Here is a 19,531-nt window from a genome sequence, read left to right on the forward strand (position 1 = left end):
AGAGGAAATTCAGATTACTGTTTCTAAATGTTCTGGCAATTGCTATTTATTTCATATTATAATACAATATATTTGAAGAAAATATGTGCGTTTCGAACAAGATATTTGGCGAATTTCATTTGTTGAACTCTTCCTTCACAGCACAGAATTTTGTCCGTTATTGTATATTGACAGAGAAAATTCGAATTAATCAAGAAATTCATCAGTCTATTTAATTCGTAGTTCACAACGAAATATTCTAACAGCAAAACAATTCTCTTAAAGCATAACAAAGATAAAACATGTATTGAATTTGTATGCTATAATGAATAATGAAATATGTACCACAACCTAATTAATCCCAATTAAAATGGTTTCAACGATTTTTCCTTTGAAATACGAAAACTCTGTATGATAATTTATACTATTTCCCCAAGTCAGAAATCATTAGATTTTTTATAAATGTTACTTTGATACATGTAGATTTGATTTATAATAACAGAAAGTATGTTGCAATTTTGTCACGGTTCGGCATTTATTGGGCTATTTTGTCTGGACTATAAGTCAACTAAAAAATAGAATAATACAAAAAATAAATGTATATAATTATATGAATACATGTATTAGATCTTTTAGGCACTGTATTACAGAGTTTTGATTTTGTTTATTATACTTTTTGGTCGAATTATAACAGTCTGGCCCGTACAGCATGCATTGGCAAATGAGGGAATATATAATATATACATACATATATATATATATATATATATATAAATATATATATATATATATATATATATATATATATATATATGCGATGGGACTCCAAAGTGCGATGTTCACGCCAAACCCTAATGGTCTGCACCGAACCCCGATGGTGTGACACGCCAAAGTGCAATGGCCCACGCTCATGCGCCAAAGTGCGATGGTCTAACAAGCCAAAGTGCGATGGTGTGATACGCCGAAATCCATTGGTTTCGAAATGGCACAGTGTCGTGGTACAGACCGTGCCAACCGTGTTTTGTATCACTAAAAGATCAGTGCAAAATCCATGCATAAAAATAAGAAGTTATTTCATTACCATCTAGTTGTCGTGTTATCAAACACAAAATTTTCCAACGCAATATCGTATATAATATTTTGCATTATAACATAACCCCAGGAATTTATTACCTGTACGTTACAAGTAATAAATGATCATGAATTAAAGAATGTCTGGGCGAAGTAGAGAGTTCGACAACAAATGTACTTTGACGTTCTCACTACCCTCAACCTTGTATACCTTGGCGTTGCTGTCGTCTGTGTTGCATTTCTTCCGTTTTATTTCGAAAGACGTAAAACATGACGTCACAATGACGTGACATCACAAACGTTACTGAACTCCACACCATCGGATTTTTCCGTGCGCATCGCACGTTGGGACATTTATTATTATTATGAGTTATTATTACATTTAAAGTTATCATAATGGACACTACTATCCTTCCCCCGACCGGTCGCAGTAGCTCAGTGGTAAATCGTTCGCTTCGTAACTAGTAGGTCAAGAGTTCAAGCACCGTTCATGCGTCAAACCTAAGACGTTGAAATGGGTAGTGATTGCTCCTTCGCCAAACCCTCGACATCTAGAAGTGAATAGAAGTGAGAATCACGGGTCTTTTGGATGTGACCTTATAAACGAAGATACCGTGCGGATCCGGGTTAGAATAGGTCCTCAGTACCACCTTGCTTGTCGTTAGAGGTGATTAATTGGGGCGGTCGTTCGGAAGAGATCGCAAAAACCGAGGTCCCGTGTCACAGCAGGTGTGGCACGATAAAGATCCCTTCACCAGCAGTGGTGACGTCTCCATATGAGTGAAATATTTTCGAGAGGGACGTTAAACAATATACAATAAATCAATATAAACGGAGATCCCTTATCGTACATGTAGTAGGTGTTGACCTTAACCCTAAGGATAGGTCTAAATTCGTGATACTCCACCTAAAGCTGGTGACGTCTCTATATGAATAAAATATTCTCGACGGGACGTAAAATATATGATCAATCAATCATTCATCCAATCAATACTATCCCCCGCCCCCTTGATTTTCTTGCGGCGATAATTTCAACGAAATGTATGGATTCCCTGTCTATCCCATCCCAAGTTCGATTTCTGTAATCGTTTCATGCTTTTTTGTAAGCTTTAGAGATTTGGCATTATTATACCAGAAAAAAGCCAATCTACTTAGATTGGTGAGAATGATTGTTTGGATGTTCCAGAGTGTTGAGTGCATTGTGCCACAGACAACTGAAGCATTCATATTACTACCCCCCTTTTTTAATAATCATTTTTGGTGGCAATAATTTCTCTGAAATATGTGAATTCCTGGTCTATCTCATCCCTCTTTCGATTCATGTAATCGTTTCACGCTTTTTCGAAGCTTTAGAGATTCGTCTTCTATCGGTATAATAAAATACACATGTATTTTATTGTCAATTATTATTCAGAGATCGATTGTGTTTAATCAAAATAAGTCTAGATAGCCAAAAGTATTGCACGGAAGAAAATGGTGTCACGTTAGATGCCATGTAGAGGAGAGATATAATTATCGTGCTGTTTATGCCAATATACATAAACGACAAGTAGATATCGACATGATATATGTAGAATGATATGCCCAAAGTGGGCTCAATTAAATATAACAAACGAATAAATTTTCATCAAGTAAATATTCAATGATGAGACAATGACAAAAAATAATCAGTATGCCTACATTTTCTACTATTCATTATCGATTAATATATAAAACACTTACCCGGGTCTATGATATCTCCATCTAAAAAAAATAAAAATAAAACGATATATAAACAATAACAAAGTCAATAGGGGAATTTCGAGTTATTCTGCTCCGTGCATATTATGCGTTTTAGAATCTACCTAAGGCATGTGATGTGGCGATTTAGGCATGTTTTCTTTCGGTTTAGCTAAGAATTAGACGATTCATTTCATTTATTTTCATCCCTGGTTTTGATACATACATTCAAAACCAATACAATTGTTGTGTGACAGAGGGATGCAATACGAATTTCCGGAATGTATCATCGTACTTAAGGGAAGGGTGGGCTAGCCGGAGAAGATGTCTTGAATTATTGACAAGAAAAAATAGAAACAAATTAGCCCTAAATATTGATATTTAAAACGGCGAGTGTCTGTGAGCCAAACAGGCGACGCTCTAAAGCACAGGATGACTATACACCGACAACAAATAAGGGAAACAAAATGTACCCAAATAACTAAACACATTAGAAACTGCCAAAAATCGCTCTCCAAACTTTACCATTTTTTTCCTTTGAAGAATTATTGAGAGATACTACGGAAATGGAGATTGAAACTAAAGAGAAATTGCTTATTTCAGGATAAAGGCTTGCATTTAACGCTCCATAAAATGCGGAAGTATATAATTTAAAAATATTTTCACACATTATGAAACTGTTTTATTTGATTCTTAACACACTGATCAAGAGTCAACTGTTACCTAAACGAATTTGTCATTCACATATAACTTGTCATTACTATTGTTCATATTGTTTATTTTATATCTTGCACAGATCAAACGTCAGCTGTGTTTTTCCCTGTAATACTTCATAATGTTGTATCATGACGTCAATATGATCTTTGTTAAAGCTTGAAAATACAATTCGGCGCCTTTGACGTCATGGTTAAATCTATAATGTGTAACTAAGCAGTATTGTCATAACTCTTGAAGATTGAAAATGAAACTGGTTACGTTATGTTTGACGTATATACCATTTAAAATTTAAAGCGAGCAGTAGCGTATCGATTGTATTGCTTCATGTTTCTCTCAAAACACCGATATTTTTGGATCATAGACAAAACACGGGGATTCACTTGTATTCGTACCATTCACTTCTGAGGCCATAAAACGTCGGGGGGGGGGGGGGGGGGGGGCTGTGTCATGAAAGACATCTTTATTTGTATATGAATGTGATGTGGTGATTTTTTACCATATAGTTATCTCTCTTTGTCCAGCTACACTTTGTTATGGAGAATATTTTCCACATCTACTTTTAGCAATAAACAACCTTGTCAAACTTGTGTTAATATAAATAATTCCATATTTTATATTTTAGATATATTTCATTTTTCAAGTAATTGTTAGAAATGAAAGTATGTTTGACGTTTAACCCCTTCTCTACCGTACCGGTCAATTTGACCGGTGGCGCGTAAAAACAGGGCAACGCAAAGGGAGTGTCTCTAAATCATTGAAACTACGGTCATAAGATATATGATCTATATATCATATTTTTGGAAATTTTCTCTATTTTTTGACTATGTAAAAATCAATAAAGTAAGTAACGCCATTAGATTAAAAAAAACAACATTTAAAGTGAAGGATGGCTTCGTCTAAATATGACGCAACGCTTTTTCGCAAGGTCATTTCCCCCCTCGATATGATTTTTTTTTATTTTCCTTATGAATTCAATATTTTTTATATTTTTGAAAACCATATATTCCCTGCTTTCAGAAGATATAAAAATTATTTTTAATGCCTGGCAAGGTTATAAGAAAATAGCAATTTTTTGCACATGTACGTTTTCTTACGATTTTATTTCTCAATGTTTAAACATATCGGCGTTTTACCTATATTTATATATGGAAATAGGGAAAAGTAAATAAAGTCTGTAAAAGTAGATAAAATTTCCTTTTTGATGGGCCCTTATTTGTGTTATAATTCTCGGTAGTTTGTATATTACGATAAAATGAATTTGGGACATGCTGCACGGTTTTCTTTAAAATTAGCGACAAAACATCTAATTTAAGCGATCGACGCGCGTCGCACGAAAACTATAAAATTTGTATTGTCCTCTTTTAGTAAATTCAGTACATTTTGATACACTAAAACAATATACACATAAGTATGAAATAATCAGCCAGGTATTCTCTGCTTTTTTTTTTTTTTTTTTTAGAAAAGCATAAAACCAATATTGGTATAAAACAGTTACACAACCTACATGTAACTTCATAAAACACCTATTGATAATGTTACATCGGCAGAGTAAATAAAAAAAGAAAAGAAAGAGAGATGAAATACTTCAAATTCAGATATAAACGTTATATTTGTTCGGAATAGTAATAATTTTCCCCTGCCAAACAAATAAAACTAAAAAGAAATTCGCAAGCCTATAGGCCTATACTTTTATTTTTCCGTGATCGGGATCGCGGGCTCCCCGGGGTTTTCTGAAAGTGTGCACGGGGAACACACGTGTTTCCGTTTCAACGAAAACAACACAGCTTCACTGTCACAGCGAAGGCTTGTATTTTACATCTTTAAAACGACCTGATGTCAGAAGATTCCATGGATCTCCTGTTGCAGGATGACCCAAACGATCATGCATTCAGTATAAACATGTACATGTAAGTTGATGTAGCCACATAGGCCGACTAGAAAAAAAATGCAGTTATGTTATGAAAAAATCACGATTGATCAACGCGATTTGATGCCATAATTTGTCGTTTCATGAAAGAAAATATTTATATTTTATGATATCTAAACCAAGTGAATAACATCTAATTGTTTATTAAGAGCTGACATCATTTAATCTGTCCTGGTCCGGCATTAATCCGTCTGATTAACACCACCCTTTTCCAGAATTCTTTCTCTACCTGACGCTCGAGTGTAAGAAGGGGGTGGATTTAGTGTACAATGAGAAGGGGGATGGGGGTGGTTTTAATCAGACTGGGCATTCATGGCCGCTGGTTAGAATGCTATTTTCCAGGATTTTCCATGTTTATTAAAAATTATCTTGCTATAAAAAGAAAACACAATCTGCTAGGAAAACACATCTTACGTCATTGTAATGATCAAATTTATTATCATAATTTGAATTATATTCTTCATATTGTAACAGAAATATAAACGAAATGTGTGTTTGGGCCGAAATGGAGGGGGGGTACATGTACGTAACATCAATCAAAGTCTGATTATGACAGGCTAATGAAAAATCATATAGATTTCTCTTTTATCCAGATTCATGTATTCTATATACACTGAGTAGCTTATGGCCATAAATTACATGTATTCCATACATGCTGGTACTGGTATGCTATGAGCTATGGTCTTGCCTAGATTTTTTCTAATTTCGACTAAATCCACACCCCATCAGAGTACCATGCAAGGGGATTTAGACACTGTATACCATGAAGAACCAATTCAAGTCTACTTTTGTATCTGGGGTCACATACTTTCCCTCAGAGTTGCAGTATTTTCGCTGGACCCTGTAGGTTTTAACCTGAATTTCTTCAGTACCCCCCCCCCACCCACCCAACCATCCCCAATGTATATGCTAGGCATAATACTGACATCTACATCATGCATATCTTTTTTTTCATTACGCACTCTGCTACACTCGCAATGTATAATAAAATATTCCATTCATTTCTAACACATGTACGTACGCAATCCCCTACCAAATGTCACTTCAAATACAGGACATCTCTATCTTTAAATAAATTTGAGCTGATTAATTGTAATTTCTTTTCATCTTTAAAAAGGGTATTGACATCCCAATATTTAGTGGAAAGTTCCCAGGTATCGTCCGCTAGTGACAGTCTGCTGGCAAATCCAGACATGCGATGGAAGGATGCTGATGTGAAGGGCACAGAGACACCTGATCCAAGAACTATGACATTTCATTCAGAGTGACAACCTGACATTCAGTTGGTATGACTTTGAGGTTAAATATAGGGTTAAATCTGCATACATTTGGTTAACAACAAATAATAATAAATAAATCCAGATAATACATTTACAAATGGAATCATGGTGTCATGATACACTGAAATGCGTTTTTTACTGCATTACTAGGTATCACATACATACAAAAAGAGACCCCCAAAAAAAAACAACGGAAAATCATTATTCTGTTTCTAATTACAAGGTATGACAAGTTTTCTAAATGCTGACAAATAACGTAAGGTGGCCAATACTGATTTTATTTGCAATTTCCTTTCAGATATGGGACCCGATTATTCAGAGAACTGCAGATTTTATGAAGCTGTTTTTGACAGAAGATTTGGTTTTCTCCATCTGTATTGCCACCAACCATTATGCTGAGATGGGCATATCTCGAAGGAAGGATTGCCATTATGCTTCCCAAGGAAATTCGCATCCTCTCACTGTAGAGGAATTGTACAGGTATTACTAGTTTTAAGGTACCGATATTGTGATAGTGATTTCCAGTTTAAAACGAATAATAAAATGCATAATAAAAAGATTATCTTTACCAAAATTAATCTTGCTGTGCGTCTAACACATTTATTAGATGTGTACTACAATTACCTGTGATAAAATTCCATAAGTAATTAAATGCATACTAGTAGTTTTCAGAGGGCCTTGACTATTGAAAACATTTACAGAGCCTATTGAGCATTCAAAAGCTCTGACAATACATTAGTATTTAGGGCTAAGTATTAAGAAATTCTTTTTTTTTTCAGATTTTTGTGCATTATCTTATACATGTTTGCTGTGAAGTTCCAGTCGATAGACAGATATTGGTCAATGCATGCCGCTCTCAATTGATTCGATATGCAAGAGCTTGTTCTGCGTATAGTCAGTTTTTAAAGCGAGGTAAGCTACTGACAAACAAGTGATGGTACAGGGGTTTCAACAGTCTCGATTGAAGTCAGCATTTCGCAAATTATATGGTCGTTATAACGATCTAGTTCGTCAACACAGCCTATCGTTGGGTCAAGTGCTGTCTGACGTGTTTCATACCGATTGTTAAGCCGTTCTTGGCACACTGATTTTAACTACGGAGAGCTCCGTTTGCCTGAACAGGATATAGGGCTCACGGCGGGTGTGACAGGTCGACAGGGGATGCTTACTCCTTCTAGGCACCTGATCCCACCTCTGGTGTATGCAGGGGTCCGTGTTTGCCCAACTATCTTTTTTGTATTGCTTGTAGGAGTTATGAGATTGATCGCTGTTCGTTATTTCACCTTTCATTTAACCCTTCACCCTCACATTAGGATTTTGAACATCGGACAAAACATCTTGGTTTGATTTTGTTTTTTCTTTTATTCTATTGCTGTTTTCGTTCATCTTTTTTAATTATTATTTTGAATGGCAAAATTTTTTGAAGAATCCAAATTTCCATTTATTTCCCTGTTGTCCCCCCCCCCCCCCCCCCCCCCATGAAAAATGACGATACATGTCTGGTTATCACATGTATATTTTGCTTTGCAACACATACATCTATACGAATTGTATGGTGTAGAATTGGATCATTTACCAAGTTTTCGTTCATTTACACAGTGTAAGGAATGAAAAACCAAAATCACAAAACAAAATACATAAAGACCAAGATATTTTCAAGCGTAGGAACTTCTTTCACGAATACATAAATACATGTATTCAGAAAAATCGCACGCATACATTGCATAACTATGGCATATGTGTGTTTTATCGTTTCTGTAACATGCCATAATGATTACTTTCAGGCTTGAGTGTAATTTATTCATAAATATTTTCATTTCGCAGATCTGGCGCAATGGATATATACTGAAAATAGACATACCGTTGTACGTCGAAAATTAAAATTCAAATATATTCGATAGGATGTGAGTATTCATAAATCAGTAAAATTTGTGTAGAGGTTTTATTTGATATGATACAATGTCAATCTACTGTAATGCATTAGTAGGATGTGCAAAAGGCAAGAGTATACACATTTTCTTTTTTCATTATTAGTATCAATATCTATATGATCACAAATATATATATATATATATATATATATATATATATATATATATATATATATATATAATTTATATCCGGATTCATATACCGATTTAGATATCAATAAAAACAAAGCTGCATAGTTTGGGGAGGGGGTTCTAATGAGTCTGATGGAATTAAAAGAAGGGACCCCACATTTGCATTCAAACTAGTACTTCAAAATCAATTCATTTCTGCTCTGACTGAAAGCATCGTTCTAAATTCAGGAACGAATCTTGCATACAAAATAATTAATAGGGGAACACATAAATTTGAGCTTCTTTGGAATTTAATGAATGCAGATATGCACCTTTTGTTCAACACGAATTGATATGTTGTTTCAGGCACGTATACAGGGGGTTGGGGTGGGCAGGGAGGCTGATCTGCTCTCCCCACTGTTTTGACAATTTACTTTTTTCCGTTATTCTAACATACACATCAGTGTTTTCTACTTGCACAGTTCAAATTGATATTTTTGTTTTAATTTGTAATGAATTCAGAAATAAGCATCAACTCCTATAATTTTCCAATATATTGTCAATCACTAAGTTTTAAATAGCTGGACATTTTAATGTTTGTAAGTTTACATTTATATCAGTGATCAATTTTCTTTCCTTCTGTGAAATGATATATTGATATATTGTACATCGAAGTAGGACGCTCTACCCTCTCTCTCTCTCTCTCTCTCTCTCTCTCTCTCTCTCTCTCTCTCTCTCACCTGTTTAATTAATGAATATGGACATACAAAGACCGTAAATTATTACGTGGTTCCCAAAGAGACAATAAAACTATTTTCGTTTATATATTTCCTTTGAATATTTCCTTTTATATTTGTCTTTGTGCAAGTAACTGTTTCTTATTGATTACAAATGTAATACCCGTATTTTTACACAGATATATATTTTCGATCATTATTCCCTTATTTGTATATCCAAGTGTGTATATGATCATCGATCAATTTTGAATTGTGCACGCAATATATCCAACAAGATGCTCAGTGTATATTATTAGATTCCCGACTTCTATATACTGCAAAACCTCCACCAGACAAGCATTCAATACTGGAAAAATTTTCAACTCTGACATCTCCCCAGATTGAAGACACCCTGTTTGGCACGGGGAAAGTATGTCGCAGTCTGTATAATGAAATGGCAATATATTGTAAAGTTCTAACGAGATACAAATGGAGTTTATCATTTTGTTTAGTGGATTTATCAGAATAAATATAATCTAATATGTTCGGTAAGTGTACATCTGCGATATGTGTCGAATAGACGTCCGTATTTGATACGTTTTTTGCGAATATGCCATGTGTATTACATATTATACATACGGCATGCACTTGAATTTTGCAAGAATAAATATAAATAATAAATGTCATGTTCTTTGTTTATTCCATTCTATCAGTATGTAATTGGCAAATGATTTATCCGCATTTATTTCATAAGAAACTGCAAATGCTTGCATTCACTTGTAAGTAATCAAGAAAAGCTTTTTTTTTGCATTTTTGTCTAAAGTATCTAAACTTTCAGAATGTTGCATTGGTATGCAATTAATGTTTTGTAGTTTTGAGCAAAGCATAATGTTTTAAAATGTGATTTTATTTGTTTCGCATTCCCTATATATTGCTGTCAGAGATATGCACTGGTCGAGTCCATCTAGAAAAATCACTCTGGTGTGTCAATCACATTTGGGGTATTGGATGAAAAATTCGTTTGATATCTTAGTCAACACAAATTTCGTCCGGAGTTCATCTGCACTAAGCACGCGGATCTACTTTTCTCTGGAATGCATCTTCCTCGTTCTAATTTTAGCGATATTTATAGAATGGAAATTTCCACACAAGCATTGTAAACGAAATATATTCGTTTAACGCTATCAAAAATAAACACAACCAAAGATATGAATGAATTCCCGATTAATTCAAAGAAACAACACACATGGGCCTAATGATGACGTGGCAGAATAGTCAACTTGATGACGTACCAAGATAATGACTGATAGAAGTAGACAGATTGTTAACACGAGTTCCCGAACTGTGTCGCTGCTTTATGAGCTCGATAACATGGCAGAGCAAGCAACGGCTTTTAATCTGCGTGATATTAATGAAATTGAACTGCGTTATATGGAGCTCAGTCAACGAAGTCAATTTAGAGGAAGAAGTTGTGAGCTTTTTACTTTATGATAAAATGGAGCTGAGAGTCGCATTCAATCGTCCCTACGACACAATCAGTCTTTAACGTTTATTGAGTCCCTATATGTCCGCCTGCACAATATGTCCGCCTTCGCTTTTTGTCCGACCAATTTTGGACCAAACTGTCCTTATATGTCCGCCTGCACTATATGTCCGCCCAATTTTTTTTTCAAAAGTGTCACAATATGCCCGCCTGATTTTTGAACGAACTATTACAATAAGTCCACCCATATTAGAATTTTATTACTATATAACGTCGGTGAAAAAGACATACTATTTCGAATTATATCTGTACAAAAGACATAATTCGACATTTATATAGTAGGGAAGCCTGATGAGGCCATTACATAGAAAGAACCTTATTTCATTGCGTTTAATCACAAAACGCAAAAGTGAATAAACGCAATGATTATTGCGTTTAAACGCAATCTTTTGCGTTTAGACTAAATAATCATTGCGTTTAATCGCAAACATTTGCGTTTAAACGCAAAATTTTTGCGAATAAACGCAATAAAAGAAAGTTCTTTCTATGAACTGGCTTCAACAGGCGTCCGTAATTGCTGTGTCCGCAACGTTGTATTTTGTTGATTTGCGCAACGGTGTGGTGTGTAAATTGTTGTACGTAACTGCAAGTTGTGCATTACATAAAATATACCATTAGTTAACTGTTCTGTGTCATCCCCACTGAGTTTTATTTAGCAATTAAACAATTCTGTGCTGGCGCAATGACGCTTTGACGGACGACAGCTAGCTCTCATAGCAGAGTCTCATAGCGGGATTGTCCAACAACGTGGTTTGTGAATTCACGAATATGGCATGTATTCTTTGCACTTTGTGCCAGTGGAACAATGTATTGAGAACGCATGTCTGTGTCGGTTTGTCATATGACTTTGAGTCTAGTTTAAAACATGTTGTGTCAGGTTAAACTTTACATAAGCTACCACATGCTCTGTTGTGTCCGACGTACTTTATTTGAATAGCCATATATCGCGTTGTATGTAGTTCCGTTAGCGTGACAGTGTTTTTGTTTTATGCTATTGTTAGATCAACGACATGATATCTTTGGCAGGACTGTTTTAAGGATTTTAATTACGTTTAACGGAATGTGTTTTTGCGTTAGCGTGACTATGCGTGACAATTTTAGTACGATTACCTGCGTGTGGTTTAGAGTTACATTAAACGACCGCATGTTGTGTGTAGTTGCGTTAGCGTGACTATGCGTGTTGTTTATAGTTGAGAGAAACCATGGAGTGTAGTGTGCAGTACCGTTAGCGTCTTGTTTACTTGAGTGTTGTTGGTTTTTTTCCACAATTACATTAAACCATTGAGTGTTGTGTGTAGTACTGATGACGTGTTGTTTATAGTTATGTTAAACCATAAAGTGTTGTGTGCAGTACCGTTAGCGTGTTGTTTACAGTTATGTTAAACCATAGAGTGTTGTGTGTAGTATTGTTAGCGTGTTGTTTACAGTTATGTTAAACCATGGAGTGTTGTGTGTACCGTAGTTGTGTGTTGTACCGTTAGTGTCTTGTTTACTTGAGTTTTGTGTGTTGTACCGTTAGTGTCTTGTTTACTTGAGTTTTGTGTGTTGTACCGTTAGTGTCTTGTTTACTTGAGTTTTGTGTGTTGTACCGTTAGTGTCTTGTTTACTTGAGTTTTGTGTGTTGTACCGTTAGTGTCTTGTTTACTTGAGTTTTGTGTTTAGTACCGTTAGCGTGGTTTTTACAGTTACGTTATACCATTGAGTGTTGTGTGTAATATTGTTAGCGTGTTGTTTACTGAATAGCGTTAATCGTGGAGTGTTGTGTGTAATACCGTTAGTGTGTTGTTTACGAAGTAGCGTTAAACCATTTTATGTAGTACCGATAGCGTGCTGTTTACAGTTACATTAACCATAGAGTGTTGGGTGTAGTACCGTTAGCGTAAAGTTTATAATTACGTTAAACCATTGAATGTTGTGTGTAAGACTGTTAGCGTGTTTACAGAGTAGCGTTATTAACCATGGAATGTTGTGTGTAATACCGTTAGCGTGTTGTTTACAGTTACATGAAAACACTGTTGAGTTCAATTGCTTGAGCTTAACTTCGTTTTGTTTATTTTCATGTTCTTGTTAGAACAACGGTGACATGAGTATAGGTGCGTCAGCGTAAGTTTGTGTTTGTTATAATTTAATCTTTGTTAAACCAGCGACGTACGTGTTGTTTGTAGCTGCGTTTGCACAAGTTCGTGTTGGCTATCATTCCATGGTATTGTACGGCCGACGACATTTTGTGTGTACGTAGTTGCTTAAATGATTTAATGTTATTCTAAGAACAACGATGTATTATTGCGTCTGCGTGACTTAAAGGTGGTTATTAAAGTACGTTTTTGCTAGTACGAGGACGTGTTGGGTGTATTTTGTTGCGTAGATCTGACTGTGTGTTGGTTAGAATCTAATGTTATTGTTAGACCAACGACATGTTATTAGATTGGGTTCGTTTGGTTATAAGTTGTGTTTCCTAACGTAAATAAAGAGAAAATATGGCATATGATAACACTACGTTAATTTAAACTGCGCGAATATGGGACACAATAATGTTGTGTTCTCTCGCATAGGCCTAGATAATGAGAAACTTGAAGTGTGGGGCGTTGTTATGTCGTGTTGTGTTGTCTAACGCAAATAATAAGAAACATGAAATATGAGGCGTTGTTTTGTCACATAATAACGCAATGTTTACTTAAATGAGTGTGATGCAACCGTGTTATGTTTAAAAACTTTTAAAAGGTGTGAGGGGCTGTCATGTCATAGAATAATGCAATGTTTTCTCGATTGAATGTATATTTTTCTGCGCAAGTGTATGGGATAGTGATGCGCCCATGTTGTGTTCCCTAACGTAATTAATACGAAACGATGTATGGGGTGTTGTCATGTCATGGAATAACGCGATGCTTACTTGACTGAATGTGTGATATTTTGCTACACGAGTGTATCAGCTAGTAATGTAGCTTTGGTGTGTTCTCTCGCGTAAATCTAAAAAAAAAAATAAAAAATAAAAAAAAAATAAAAAAAACCTTGAAGTGTGGGTGTTATGCCGTAGAATAACGCAATGATTGATTGTAATTATAATTTTCTGCGCATGTGTATGAGCTAGTGCGTCCATGTTGTGTTAGCTAACGTAAATAATAAGATTAAACTTAAGTGTGCGGCGTTGGAATAACGGTATGTTAACTCAATTCCCCGCGAGTCTATGACGTAACGTTGTTGTTTTCTTACGTGAATACATGTAATGAGATACTTGATTAGTGAAGCGTTATTATTTTGTAGATTGATGCTACGTCATCTTTTAGATATCCGTGAGGGTATGAAGTAGTGAGGCAACCATGATGTGTCCTAACTTAAATATTTTTTTTTAAAAATTGCAGTGAAGCGCGTTGCTAAGTCATAGATCCTTGACTGAGAGTGAGACTTTCATGTGCAACTGTTTTAGCTAGTAACTCGACTGTGTTGTGTTTCCTAATGTAAACCATGAAAAACTTGGAAGGGTGAGGCGATGATATGTCACACTAATGTTTGTTTTCTGACGTAAATACATGTAATGAGTATCCCGACAATATTACGTAATTGTTACGTTTTAGGGGCATGGTTACAATTTGAACAAATAATTTTTCAAATTTTATTTTCCCATTTTAAATGTTTACAATGCTTAATAACTAAGATATGTCTGATGATCAACAAAAATTTCAATGACAATTATTGAGAGATAAAGCACTCACAATTTATTTTTTTGTAAACAAGGACATGTTTTGTTTACATATATTGATCGGTTAATAACAACAGATACATGTTTAAAACGAAATCAGATGTTACAAACACTAAACACTATTTAATTGTGTGTAAATAGAAAAAAATAAATAAATCTGCTTTGAACGAAACTTTTACTAGTATATTTAAGCTATGTAAACAAAAAATTACACTAGCCTTGCTTAAATCACAAAGAAATTAGAATTGTGATCTCTGAATCTCTTTGCAATTCGAAATTAGGAATATATGTACCATAGTTAAGCATTGTAAACATTGTAAACGTTCTTGGCACACTGATTTTGACTGCGGATAACTCCGTTTACCTGATCAGGATATGGGGCTCACGGCGGGTGTGACCGGTCAACAGGGTATGCTTACTCCTCCTAGGCACCTGATCCCACCCCTGGTGTGTCCAGGGGTCCGTGTTTGCTCAACTATCTATTTTGTATTGCTTGTAGGAGTTATGAGATTGATCACTGTTCGTTATCTTCACCTTACATTAAAAATGTAAAATGAAATTTGAACATTTTCAGCTCAAATCTTGACTATGCCCCTCTAATGATAAAACATAATCATAATAGGTATGTTTTTTCCATACTTGTGAATAATTATTACCGTTTAAAGGTAGAACATAAGATTTGTAGCTTATGTGTTTAAACAGTGCCATGGGGAATTCTTATTAATCAATCAATATTTTTAGAGTACTTAATGTTATTAACCCATACTTATACTACTCATCACCTCTTCATCTTGAACCGACGGGGGTCAGCAAAATGATCGATTTAGGAAAAAAGCCACACCTGTAGCGTTATTTCATTGGCGAATACATGATATCACGTGTCGAATATCCACAGACTATGCAATTAACGGAATTCGGAATGGGGGCAAGAGAACGGCGCTACATCCTCAAAGTATTGCCTCTGTGGGCACATTTCCGGTGTTCCTGCACTGTGTAGTATACACACCCTATCGCGCACCTGTCCGTGACACCTCACTCCGTACCTGGTAATTGGAATATTAACGAAGCCATCAAAGACAATTTTCTTTAATTTATAGATATTCCCACGCTTTCAATGTTCCCCTGTAATCTTCCAACTGTATGATGGTCCGTTATTCATTTTAAAATGATATAATTCGAAGTAATCAATTAATTGATAAATTTGACATTTTAGATATAAAAGAGCTATATTATGATTATTTTGCGGGTCAATTTTTTCATAATAGTGCCTATATGTATATAAAAATGCATTAAATATTCATATTGGTAAAGGATTTACGAGAATGGACACATTGCGAAGATTTGAAAGCGAACTTAATTCATGCTGACATGCATATACATGTATAATGAAGACTCGTTTTGACGATTGTTTTATGAAGAAATATCACCCAACGACAATGAAATAATAAATAAAAATATGAATGAACATATTGTGATAGTTCGTTAAAAAAGGTAGTAGGGAAGACATTATTTTGTGTAGGCGGACATATAGTGACACTTTGGAAAAAATTGGGCGGACATATTGTGCAGACGGACATAAAAGGACAGGTTGGTCCAAAATTGGGCGGACATATAGCGAAGGTGGACTTATTGTGCAGGCGGACATATAGGGACTCAACAACATCTCTTCGAACGCAATGAAGCATACATCCAGTCACCTCTTGTTATATTCCTTTATATCTAATTCAGCTGCTAACCATTGTACCTTTAATTTGGCGTGCAATTTATGTAATTCTGCACTGTACCTCTACCTGAGCTGAACGCACTGTGTCTTATTTTCCTGTGACTTTTTATCCGTGACTTTTTTCCGTGACTTTTTTTCCTGTGACTTTTTTTCCTACATTCGATCACACAGCCATTTTTGTTGTTTTCATTGTTACGTATAGGTACTGCTACGAGCCATTTCGAAAACGTTAATTCAAACTTTTTGATGAGAGAAACTATTTGTTTGTTTTTTTTCTGTTTTGAAACCATAACTAAATGATACGAAACAAAACTTATAATTATTTATTTAATGCATGTATCAAACGAAAAATTAGACGGAAAACCTTTTCATCAATGCACTACGTCCAATTTTTCGTTTGATACATGTACCAATATAAAGAATTATGAATTTAAATTTCTTAAGTCAATATGCACAAAGGACACATATATGTCTTCATGATACATGTAGAATTATATGCTCAAAGTGGATACCAATAAATATAATAAACGAATAAATCTTCATCAAAATCGGATGATGACTGATAAAATGAACTCTGCATCAATGTGTAATATTTTTCATATGATTCTACTCATTTAATGGTGCAAGAATGACAAAGGAATTATCATTATACATACATTTTCTACTATTCACTATGAATTAAGATAACAGCTTACCCATTTCGATACTCTCTTCACCTAACAAATAAATGAAACAATGTGTAAACAATACCAAAGTCAACTTTCTGAATTATATTTTAATTCATGGAGATAAGAAGTATCGTTAATTATTGAGAATTCAACATACCAGTTACATTTTTACACCCATAACGTCGCCATAATCGTTTCCGGAATACCATAGCTAAAGTACAAACAACAATAATCGCTATGACAGACAGGATTATGCCAATGACCATCCCAGTATCTGCGGATCCTTGTTCTACTGGGATGGAAAGTGTACTCGATATATTCGTCGTTGCGTTGAAGATAGATGGTGTTGAATCTGTTAGAAAGCTTCCATCCAATTTTGCTGTAGTCGCACTTCCTGTTCTAAAATTACCGAAACATAGAATGTTGTTATCAAAATTTCAATGTTATAAGGAGGTCACGGTATAGATTTAACATAGGAGAACAAATGGCATAGATATACACCCAAACGGATGTTTTCTTGGCATCCCAGAGTTCACTTATTTCTATTTTTTACCTTTTCGCTTACTTCAGTTACCTCAGTTGGTGATATACATAATTGTTTTGCTAAATGATAGATCTCAGTGAATCGTTAAGATCGGGTGAATTAGATCTGGTCATTTTGGGGGTGTATCTGTATTCCCAATTGTATATGATCGGTTTTTGATCTGACTACATCATCAAATGAATGTAGGGCCGAGTTATTGCTTAACTTAACAGAGTAATTGCTTTGCGGCGCCCTGCTTCCGTTTCTGGTGCAACAGGCCTCGGATATTTAAAATATATAAAGATTGTACTTCTGTTGAATTATCGGCATTAAAGGTAAAACTCATTCGACTTTTAGATTAATCTTAAAACCACCAGTAAAAGTCCAGTATAATGATACATTTCACACAAATACAAGTCACACTTTGGAAAGGCTAAGAGCATATACTACATATTTGCAGATGTACTTTATAGGACGAGCCAATTCGTTCTATTTATAAAGGGGGGGGGGGATTTACGGAAATTGAGACTCCAAGGAAGTTACTGACCACCCTGATCAGTACTTTAGATATGTAAGGGAAAATATGTATTCAAGTAGAGAAGATTAAACACACTTCAGTTTCCTTAACATGTGTCAACTACTGAACTATTGTTCTCTTTCATTTATGTAAAAGTTTATTGGTCAACAGGGGATACCAGATCAGTAATATACTGTGTTGGATTGAATAGGCAACAACGATGCATGTTATGGGAAATCATATTGTTTAATTCCTTTAATAAATCATACATTGCATTTTTTATGCATGACGCGACGTCTACATACTTACGAAGTCTAAACTATGAGTTTGAAATAAGCGACATTGGTAGGAACGACTTCAAAGTTGTTCTTCCCCTGCGAAGTAAACATCGGGCCGATATAACCTACACATAAATGTAACCATTACTTATCTTCTATTATCAAAATTCGTTACAAACTCCATCATACGTTTTCAAATTTGATAAATAAAGTGCATGGTCCGATATGCAAAGAACCAAGATGGCTTCCTTCACGGACGACATTTGCTCGGCATTTTGCTAAGCGAATCCTTGCGCGGTGCAATCGAATTATATCTACTGTTTACGAAATTAAATCTGAATGCTTTGCATCTTTTAGTGTTGAAATTGAATCATAAGGAATAAATTTAATTATTTTATTATTTTACGGGATATGAATTGCTTTGGAACGGTTTACGCTTCTTATAAACCGATTTGTGGTTCATAAGCGTCAATCGCCCAAAACCAATTTATATCGTATAGAATTTCAAAAAAAAAAAAAAAAAAAAAAATTGTTCCTTTAAGAATTCAAACTTCAAGCATAATTTGTTAAAAGGTCGCTTTAAGAATAAAGGTTGAAATATCTTTAGGTACAACTATTTTAAAAGGTGAAAGCAATGTGTTAACTATTAAACGAATATATGCGAGCAAAAAGAAGGGTAAGGAAAACTGAGTATTTGCGGGTTTTTTTGAAGTCCAAAGACCATAACTCAGCACAAAATCTATGGAGCGGAACATATTTGAACTCCATTCGTTACTTTTATGGTAGAGCAATGTGCCAAATATCAAAATGTATCTGTTAACATGGCGAATAAAAGTGCAGACTAATAACTTGCCGGACTGACAGACAGACAAACGGATGGTCGGGGTGCAGACCCCAAAGTCTCCATCGGCTCAGACAGTAGAGGATTGATTAGAAATAGATATAAATGATTATATGCAAGGTGAAGATAACGAACTGATTTTCAATCTCATAACTCCTATAAGCAATACAAAATAGATAGATGGGCAAACACGGACCCCTGGACACACCAGAGGTGGGATCAGGTGCCTAGGAGGAGTAAGCATCCCCTGTTGACCGGTCACACCCGCCGTGAGCCCTATATCCTGATCA

At 35.1% G+C, this 19,531-nt stretch overlaps 1 protein-coding gene across 1 annotated transcript in view; it reads right to left on the reverse strand.

Annotated features, from left to right (window-relative positions):
- The window catches only part of LOC125673670 (uncharacterized), an 82,077-nt gene that overhangs the window by 46,928 nt on the left and 15,618 nt on the right, over positions 1-19,531 (reverse strand). Inside the window, exons 5-7 of the mRNA XM_056159213.1 lie at positions 17,240-17,481; positions 17,110-17,130; positions 2,773-2,793 (exon numbers count right to left, since the gene is read on the reverse strand). Of these exons, the coding sequence (XP_056015188.1) occupies positions 2,773-2,793; positions 17,110-17,130; positions 17,240-17,481 (284 nt within the window). The remainder of the gene's footprint in view (positions 1-2,772; positions 2,794-17,109; positions 17,131-17,239; positions 17,482-19,531) is intronic.

This window comes from Ostrea edulis, chromosome 3 (genome assembly GCF_947568905.1).
Source record: "Ostrea edulis chromosome 3, xbOstEdul1.1, whole genome shotgun sequence".
In the NCBI taxonomy this organism is placed as follows: Eukaryota; Metazoa; Mollusca; class Bivalvia; order Ostreida; family Ostreidae; genus Ostrea; species Ostrea edulis.